Source organism: Chaetodon auriga, chromosome 11 (assembly GCF_051107435.1).
Source record: "Chaetodon auriga isolate fChaAug3 chromosome 11, fChaAug3.hap1, whole genome shotgun sequence".
NCBI lineage: Eukaryota > Metazoa > Chordata > Actinopteri > Chaetodontiformes > Chaetodontidae > Chaetodon > Chaetodon auriga.
In genome coordinates this window covers 14,427,952-14,438,024 of record NC_135084.1, presented here as the reverse complement: position 1 = coordinate 14,438,024, position 10,073 = coordinate 14,427,952, and the positions used below count along the sequence as shown (strand labels likewise).

General features: G+C 42.5%; 1 protein-coding gene across 2 annotated transcripts; it reads right to left on the bottom strand.

The window, feature by feature from the left end:
- Positions 1–2,295: 2,295 nt before the first annotated feature.
- On the bottom strand, positions 2,296–10,073 carry LOC143328293 (homeobox protein Nkx-2.5-like). 2 transcript variants are annotated; one of them, XM_076743365.1, is made up of 3 exons: positions 9,543–10,073; positions 3,313–3,561; positions 2,296–2,962 (listed from the first exon to the last, which is right to left on the bottom strand). In XM_076743365.1, exons 1-3 carry the CDS (start codon positions 9,931–9,933, stop codon positions 2,412–2,414), a joined length of 1,191 nt encoding a protein of 396 aa, XP_076599480.1. In that variant the 5' UTR covers positions 9,934–10,073; the 3' UTR covers positions 2,296–2,411. The 2 variants fall into 2 exon arrangements, with proteins under 2 accessions (XP_076599480.1, XP_076599479.1); XM_076743364.1 differs by lacking the exons at positions 2,296–2,962; positions 3,313–3,561 and adding an exon at positions 7,767–8,407.

Here is a 10,073-nt window from a genome sequence, read left to right as displayed (position 1 = left end):
TTACTTCTCCCTCCCAGAAACCTGTTGTGTCAACCGCTGAGGATAGCTTGAAGTGGTGTTATGATATAAGAGATAAATGAGGTTTGGGCTGGTGCCAAAGTGTGGCACAGGAAGATCATCTGTGCCAAAGCAGCAGGGAAAAGAGAACTTGAAGTACCTATTTACATCACAGTCCTTTGATGTCACACCCCCTTCAATGTTGTGATATTGGAATATTTGATAGGCTTTGATAGACAGGGCACGACCTCACTGGAGACAAATAATTCACTGTGTAGTGTCAGCGTGATGTCACTGAACATGTTGCACAAATACATCCATTTTTTTTTACATTTCTGGTCCCAAGAAAACTTCTTTTATCTGCTTATCTGTAATACATCAGTCAGGAGAGTCACAGTGTGTTCTCTGTGCCCTCCCCTGCCGCCTGCAGGCTCCATTAATACCACACAATTCTGACGGTTAACGCTGTTAACACTGCTAAGTGCCATCAGTTAAGGGCTGAGCCAAAGCATCAGACACCTCATTTTGGAAATATGTTTTTATTTCCCTATCGAGTGTGGCCGTTGTGTATATTCCTCAGTGATGAGGGTGTAGTCTTTTGAGTGAGACATGATTAATGTGTGCTGTCTTGTGTAGCCCGGCTGCGTGGTGCAACATCTCCACGGTCTATTGACCCTCTCTGACTCATGCAGCACACAGTAGAACAGAGTAGGCCTACGCATGACTTTTTACACACATACTAAATATTCACCCTTTCAAAAACTGTCTGGTTGAGTCAGTAAAATTTGTCAGTTTTGTCAAATATCAAAGTAAGAAGAAAGTAAACTCAGTTTGCTCAGATGGATATTATACACTGTATCCCTTTCCACGAAGGCGTTTCTTAAAAGCAGAGAGTAAGTTATATTTTCATGCTGTCTGTGCAGCCAGACTGCATCTTAATCTGCTAGATACACACAGACACACTGCCCAAAAGGTTATTAAAGGTCCATAAAGCTCTCATAAAGAATGTATTCTTCCAGGTGTTATGTTGAGTTTCATGGTCAATAAAAATGTCCCATAAATGAAATAAATACCTACTAAAAATGTCAGAGACTCGGTCATGCTACTCATACTTCGAGATAAGCTACTTTCTCTTGTTGGGTTTGTATAAATTCAGGATTCCTTTCTGCTCTGTCTGGTAGCTTAAAACGGACCGTTCCTGGCAGTCGTGAACGATGAAGGACAAAAAGCAACATATACATCATCAAATGGACTCTTGAGGCACAAAGTCAGGAGTCATTGCTGTGGACTAAAAGCGACTCGCTATACCTGATTTAGTGTATTTACACATTTTGTAAATAACTAATAAATACAGCTACATCTTTTCAGAGCCATGGGGTTATTTCAAGTATTTGTGTAAATTGGCAGATTTTATTTTATTTAATTGTGCTAACAGAGCATAAGTGTGCTTAGTTTTAGGATATAGTTTAGATAAAAGCCTTTTAAATTGCAGGACCCTCTCCGGCATTGTTAATATTTTATGTGGAACCTGTTGTGATGGAGTGGAGGAAATTGCTTTGGTAGAAATAACATGTAGTGAGATAAATCCTGAAACAGAGACAGACTCATTGTCGTCTGCAAAATGCACCTTTATGACCCACTGTGCACACTATAATCAGCATTTGTGACTATTTGATTTTTCAAAAAACTAATCCCAGAAGGGAGTGTTGAAATGTAAAATCAGGGCTTGAAAATGAGAAGACCTTTCTCTGCTTCACAGTACGTCAGCCTGTCCTCCCCTCAGCAAACACAAGAAATACATGACTCTCCCTTTTCCTGACCCCAACAAAAAAAAACGTCCCTTTGAGGTTTTGTCTTTAAAAAAAGATAGATCTACATAGAATATTAAATAAATTATATAAATGGTAAGATTATGAGAAAACTACCCAACAGATCAGAAAAACGTGTGAGAAAGTCAACAGTATTTAGAGTTAAATTTTGTTTTTCGTGTAAATCATTACAAAATTAGAACCACACTCAAATCTTGGGCTTAAATGCTGAAGATCTCTTCACACAGTAATAATCTGATCAAATATCCCATACAAAATGCCCACACCAATCTTCACTGCAGGCTAATGTTTAAAATATTTTATCTTATTTTCTCGTTTCCTTTCTGAATATCTCTAAATGTAGCAAGTCATGGTGAGAGACATTTGCATGCCATGGACCCTAAATAGCTGGTCGAACTCCAATATCATTTAGCTTTAAGAAAAAAAAAAAAAAAAGAATGACAAAAAAAAAAAAATAATAATCAGGCTTCTTGTTATAAGGGGAAAAAAATAAGAATAATAGAAAACAGTCAGTTTGACAGCATACAGGATGGTGTCACCCTCTGACTGTACAGACAGCTTCTGACACCTTGAGTTGGCTCTTGTTCAAGTCTCTTGAGGGCTGCAGAGCATCCCCCCACACGGCACACTGTTCATGCTCCACGGCTGGCAGCAGTGCTGCAGGTAGGGGTAGTAGTGGTACGCATGATACACTGGCACACCCACTGGGACGTGTACTCCATTCGCCTGATGGTACTGCGTTTGATTGTCCCTCACCAGCACTTTTACTGCTACTTTCTTTGGTGGGCCGTACGCCGCCAACTCGGCCGACATCTGGCGCCGTTTGGTTTTGTATCTCCGGTTCTGAAACCAGATTTTCACCTGGGTCTCTGTTAGTTTCAGAGCTCCTGCCAGATCGGCCCTTTCAGGGCCTGAGAGGTACCGCTGCGCGCTGAAGCGACGCTCCAGCTCGTAGACCTGTGCGTGAGAGAAGGCCGCCCTGGAACGCTTCTTGGTACCGGACCTGCACTGTCGCTCATCGGATGAACAGCTGACCCTCTCCTCGCTGTGGTGATATTCCTCCCCCTCCTCCTCCTCGGCCTCCTTCCTCTGCTGTTCATCCCGCTCCTCACACTGTGGTTGCTGGTCTGCAGCGCCTAAGAAAGATTTATGATTATTCAGCGATTAAAATGGCACTTTCATGACATAAAGTGTAACTATTCTGTGTCAAATATGTCCTTAACATATCTGCCATTATTTTTTTTTTAAATTGAGGGAAATAAGTAACAAATAAATAAGCATGCCCGCTGTAAATACTGGTGAAAACATCCCAACATGCCAATTAAAACCGTACTTTATTTCCAAAAGGTGAGATGAACATGTCATTGGACTGAGACGATTTTTTTTTTTCAATCATATAAGTTTATTGTCTTCTTTCAAGGTGCCAGTTTGTGCAAACACAACCTAAATTTGCCACACAAGCCAGCAGGTGTCGACCGGCGCTCACCTCCTCTGTGCTCCGTCTCCTCTCCAGTGAGCTCGTCGCTGTAGGTATCAGACCCGAGGATTCCAACAGACACACTGAGACCAGCAGGAAGTGTCTCTGAGTGGGGGCAGTTCTTATCCGCGTCTCGATGCGACAGATCAGGGATTCTCGTACCACCCTGCCCGCTGCAGATGTTGCGTTTCGGTGCGCGAGGCTCCTCTGTACTCCTGGCATCGGGCTTTCCCCGAGCATCGCGTCCAGTGAGAATGTCTTTGATTGAGAAGGACGAAAAACGTAATGTCATGGTTAAAATTAACGCATTGATATTTCCTGCACTGTCGCAAACGATTTATCTGGAGGCATCAAGAGATCAGCCCCGCGAAAGCAACAGTCCTCAGCGATTCGGTCTTTACAGCCTCTTTAATTGCTCAAATTTAATTGTGGTGAACTAAGTCCGGTCTACTAATGAAGAGCCTTCATCACGAACTGTCAACTCTATTACAAAATTCTCAGCTGCAGCAGCTCTGGTTAACCTTTGATAGGCTGTTTTCTCTGCCTGGTCCCTCCTTCGCACCGCCCAGCTCCACGCTGGTCTCTGAGCTCTGCGCTTTTATTGAGGACGAGGCACAATGATTTTTCACACGAGGGATTGTACTTTGGTCAGCTGATTTTATTAACTGACGTTACAAACGCAAGGAATTATTTAACATTTTAATAGACACATTTGTCAATGCTTGTGTAAGTTATGTGGAGACGAGGAGAGTAATTAGACCCTGCTGAGCATTTTAAATATTACCGTATATTAGACATGAGTTACAGACTCATGGATGTGGATGTTACCCACTACTCTTACAAAATAGACCTGTTTCAGCCACGGTGGGTTTACCCCGTATTCATTATATGTAAATTATATGAAGAAAGTCTTGCGCGTGAACTTCGCCAACCGTGCGTAATACGCAGCGCAGCGTCTGTGGTTTTAAATGCTTTCGCAAAACTACACCTCACTTTTACATGTAAGGTCCAACTATTATACAAGTTTGACTTCAGCTTCCACTTACATGACAATTCAATTGTAAAATATGTCGATTATTTAAATTTATTTTTTAATCTGAACATAATTCATCATGTAATACGTTGTTTTTACATATTTATTATATTTTACTATTTTATTATATCTTTTTGTATTATTAGACTTTTTTTCCATTTATATTTTTACTGATTCTTGTTGCTACACCGTCTTCTTTGCTGTTGTAACACTGCAGATTTCCCCGCTGTGGGATTAATAAAGCAGCATCTTATCTCTCATAAATGTGGGTTTACGCAGTTCTTCAAATTTCTGCGTAAAATTGTATGAGATTTTGGATGCCTTTCTCCATAACGCTTTTTTTTTCTTTTGACAAAACCCATGAGAAGAATGTCGTTGAATAACTGCGTTTGATCGTAGACTGAATGTTTTAGTGTGAGGGACCTCCAGTCTTGTTGCTCAAACAGGTGACTAGCGCCGCCGTGTGGTCATGATGCATCGTTTCCAAAGTTAGAAGATGCGTAAAAAGAAAAGATGCCAACTATGTTTTATACACACACACACACACACACACACACACACACACACACACACACACACACACACGCCCTTTTCTCTCTCACAGATACACGCACATATTACACAATCACCGGGCCTACCCTACGTCGAGGAGACGTGATGACAGACGCAGTGATCTGCCTCCTCTGTGTTGTTTTGTTTTCTTCTTCTGACTAAACAGAGAAATCTCTCAGATTGCCACACAGCGCAAATCAGCTCCAGAGTGTCAAAACATGTCCGGATTGGAAACATGGGAGTTCTGGCACACTTACATGTGTTAAAAACACGACGTGTCATCACCAGAATAACAAAAAGTAACGTTTTAATTCAGCTCATTGACTCATTATTCAATAACATGCATGCTATGATAAATGCTAATTATGATTTCTGAGTGAAGCAGCCTTTCCTTCACTCATTCACTCACTCACAAGCAACATGTGTAATCTGCGTCCCAAATACACTCAACCCTTCCTTTTCCTCGTGAACATCCACGCACACACAACTGAAACTCTGCATGTGCGTTCACTAAATTTCAACAGAAAGCAACTGCATCAATTACTGTAGATAAAAATGAAAGAAACTGCTGAAAATATGCTGTGTGGCTTGATGATGATCCATGTGAGAAAAGAATTAGCTTTCTGTTAGCTGTTTCATGTTCAAATGTTGATTTTGTGACGCCTCAACTGGCTTCCAGAGTCAAGTCAAGTCAAGTCAGATTTATTTATATAACGCAAAACAACGACTTTATCTCAGAGGGTTTTAGTCTGTACTGCACGCTCTCTCTATCCTTAGACCACTCCAAATTTATCTAGAATATTCCCGGAGCCTATAATTAAAATAGCATTTTGTTTAATTGTATAGTAAATTTTAGTGTCATAATATACAAGGTGAAAAAAATTAGATTTTACGCTGATGAAAAACTTTTCCACATCCGTCTGATGCCATGTTGGCGGCCGAGACGATACTCGAAGAGAGACCTAATGGAAGAGCCTTTACCCCAGCTTCTTCGCGCACTTTTTCTTCTTCTTTATGCTCGGGCCCTGGTTCTTCTGTGAGCTCCTTGAGTGGTTGCCATTGGAGACTTTGTTTTGGGAAACTCCACGCCTAACGCAGCCATGAGCCGAGCTGCTATCTTTGGAAGCACAAGATAGCGATCGCAGCGCCTGTCAGAGCAGCCGTGGCCAGGCCGCGTCCTCAGGCATCGCCGTCCTGTCGCCAGCTCTATTTACACTAGTGACTCTGCAGCACTTAGAGCTGACACCAGGTATGTCCTACCGGCAGTGCAGTAGCCAGGGGAAGTGGCCGGTGAGGCTATCAGAGGAGACAAACACTCTGTTTACGTTGCCATTCATCTCCATTAATAGTGTCTGCGTGCCTCGGAGGTGAAGGTGTTTGTTTAAGTCCATCTCCAATCAACGGTGTTTGTGTTTGTGTGTGTGTGTGTGTGTGTGTGTGTGTGTGTGTGTGTGTGTGTGTGTGTGTGTGTGTGTGTGTGGGGGGGGTAGGGCTAATTATATGATATATGTATATGATGATCATATATAATTCTTCTTCTTAGTATTATTATTATTAGCAGCACAGCAGCATAAATAGGCTTTTTTTAAATTTATTTGGGAATTATATATATTTCAATGTCACGCATCAACCAAGAGACACTTTCCAACACTATTTATTATCCAAAGCTCTGTGAGTTTATTCGCCCTGTGGGTCCCGAGGATGCCGGCTGTCTGGTTAATGTCCATCTCTGAATCCTGACCGGACATTCGCTCGCCTCTAAATTCTCTCTGTTTCTGGTTCTCGTCTCAGACCAAAGTCTACCACGAGCTTTCTCACAGGAAAAAAAAGAAGTTGCATGGCTTGAGAGACGATTTGAGAGGTTGAGAAACTGCACATGTAAGTTTGAGTAATAAACTCAACATTATTTTTTTTTTTTGAAGTTTCCTGCCCAGTTTCATATGAATGTTGGAATGCAATAACGCGTCCAAACAAGGTCAGAAACGTCCCACGGCTTAAAAACGCACATTTTCACTTGGATGTCTACTGTATTTGTTTTAGTTCCGTGTGTTTTAATAAGCCAACAAATTAGCGCGCACACACACACACACACACACACACACACACACACACACACACACACACACACACACACACACACACGCACGCACAAAGCACAGCACAATCACAATACAGTCACTTGTGTCATTCTGTTTGGTATATGATTTTAATTTCATCATCAGTGATCATCTTCATCGATATTGTAGCTTCAGCTCTGTTTTGCAGAAGCGCCGTTTTATTCAGGTCATACAGGCCAACGCTCAGTCTCTCTCACTTAGTTTTAAGTACAAAGACTACTGGCCAAACACAAGCCACACTTAAAAAGAAAAAAAAATAAGCATAATACTTTATAAGACTGCATTATCTGGCAATTGTGGTCCATACTGTTTACTTTCTTTCAACGAATTTGCGGATTTCATTGAATGGGCCTAGTTAGGTAATTAATACATTTGTGATGCCTTATGCGTAGAAATGTGTGTTTATATGAAAATGCCCATACAATTTCCCTTTATTTTTTTTTCGCACTTCCACTTTGAACCACTTTAGATCTTTGATGGGCAACATTCAATCCGACAATTAGCCAACAGCAGGTTGAAGAAGTTTTCTAAACATTGCGGCTCAGAGAAAAATGCGCATACCAAATATGGCTTGTATCTCAGTCAGCGGGTCAGGGTTTCCTCATAGGCCTGCTTCGAGTTACAGCAAACTGGCCTATACTTTCTCTAACGTGTTACTGACATTTAACCCTGCTTTCGTTGCATTAGCTGATCAGGTTGACATGCTTGAGTCCGTTCAGCCATCCCAGAGGAGTCTCTCCCAGCTGTGCGTAAAGACTGCGCTACCATGCCCGGATGCCCTGCAGGGTTCCTTGGCAGGGTGTGACGACTGGTCCTTGGGGCGCCTGGCTTTGCGTCTGTGCCCCAAGATTCCCCAAATTCATGTTCATAAAAGCATTAGCTGAGGAGCTACTGGGCGGCAGAGGAGGTAAGCTAGAATAAGTACAAGAATAGGTGTTAGTGTACATCGAGTTGTTGTAGCTGTAGGCTGGATAGCCATTGTAGCTGTATGGGTTTGGAGCTCCGACTGTGTAAGAAGTGTTATAGTTTTGGGATCCAGTCAGACAAGGTCTCCCGTCCCGGACCAGAACCGGCACAGCCACCCTCCTGGGCGGCGGCGGTGGGTGGTGGTGGTGATGATGACCTGCCATCTCCAGAGTCTTGTCTTGCCGCTGCCTCTTGCATTTGTACCTCCTGTTCTGGAACCAGATCTTGACCTGAGTGGAAGTGAGTTTCAGGGAGCTGGCCAGGTGCTCTCTCTCGGGGGCGGACAGGTAACGCTGCTGCTTGAAGCGCCGCTCCAGCTCGAACACCTGAGCCTGGGAGAAGAGGACGCGGGGTTTCCTCCTTGTCCTCTGCTGCTTGGTGGCGGGCTTCTCCGAGTCCGGATCCTCACACTCAGCGCGCAACGCTCCGCAGCTCTCTGCGTGGAGAAGTCACGTTTAAGTGTATATCGAAGTGAAAACAAGACGTATTGGTTATGTAGCATTTTGAAATGTTTATCCAACTCTTCATTATGTGCTAATCCCATCACACTCATAGCCACATGAATTAATTAATGTAAAAGTCTGAATGATCGCAAAATGTTGTCCCAAAACATTGTTTGAAAACAATTTTGTTGTCGATTGTTTTTTAAATATCCCAATAATTTAATTGATTATCCCACGATTTTGATCTTTAAACATTCAATTGTTTCAAAACTTTTTAAAGAAGTGAAAGTTTACTGGATTGGAAATTGCTCAACCAGCATTTTTATAAGTATTTAATAAGAAATAAATCAAAAAGGTGCTTTCAAAGAGGATTTACTGAAAGTAAACCAGGAGGAAAAAATGCTAAATTATTTGTCAGTGAATTTAAACTAACAAACAATCTGATCCTCTGACCATGAAAATTAAAGTTGAGCTAAATATATCAGATTTCTGTCGATTCAATGCACATCAACGAGACTGTGAATCAGTCATTATGTTTGGTGTTTTTGCGCATTTCTCTTCAGTGATTCATATCGACTGTTCAAAATAAATAAATCAGATGTAGCAACAGATGTAAACAACGCTTAAATGCCTCCAGGCTTCATGCACAGCAGTTAAGTATCTGCTGATGAATAGCATGGAACAATTCTTTTCCTACGGGCGTTCATTGTGCAAGGTGTGGCAAAATATTGTATTTTCGTTCTAAATTATGAGGCCAACATTGCACAAAAATAAGCAATTAAACACAGCATATATATGTTATTATGTAAGTATGTTATTAGCAAAAATCACTCCAGTGGGGCATTGAGGACTTCTGTGTGTATTCGGTGAACGTTTAATAGTCATTTATGCATTAATAAGCGAGTATCTTCTCACGTCCCTCTAATTATTTCTCCAGAACTATCTAGTAAAATTCAAATTGTTGTTTGTTTGTTTTTTGATTTTTTTTTACTCGTGATTCTGATTTACTTGTCTCTCCGTTCATGCTATTACTTCTCATCAATAAAAACGACAGGGATCATCATCATCATCATCATCATCCTCACTCACTTTTAGATGAACATATTTATCATTAGACTGTGTACTCACTGCTATCTCGGTCCTCCTGCTCGGTCTCCAGTCGGAGGTCTGCGGAGTGGTTCTGCGCCGGGTTGCCGAACATCTCCACCGGCAGACTGGACTCCGCCAGCCGCTCCTGCACCGTCAGCGTGCTGAGGTAAGACATCCTGTCCTCGCTCTCCGAGACGCCGGAGCTGCCGGGACTCGGACTGTCCCTACCGGCTAACATGCAGGAGGGCGGTGAGTGAGAGCGGAACGGTTTATTTGGGAGCGCCCCCGGCTGTGACAGCGCGCCAGAGAGACCGAAGCAGGAGATGAACTGGAGCTGGTGCTGCTGGGATTGTTGCTGCAACTCTAACTTCAGAATGTCCTTCACAGAAAAAGGCGTGGTGGAAGAAGTTATGAGCGGGCTGGGAAGCATTATTACCACCAGCAGTGAGATCACAGATAACAAACAGTCAGCTGGTCCGAAATTGGACCAATTTTGTCTCCGGACGGCGCGTAAAGGAAGCAAATACCCCGTGCGTAAGCGTGAAGAATGTCTGCGCACTGCTTGCTTTT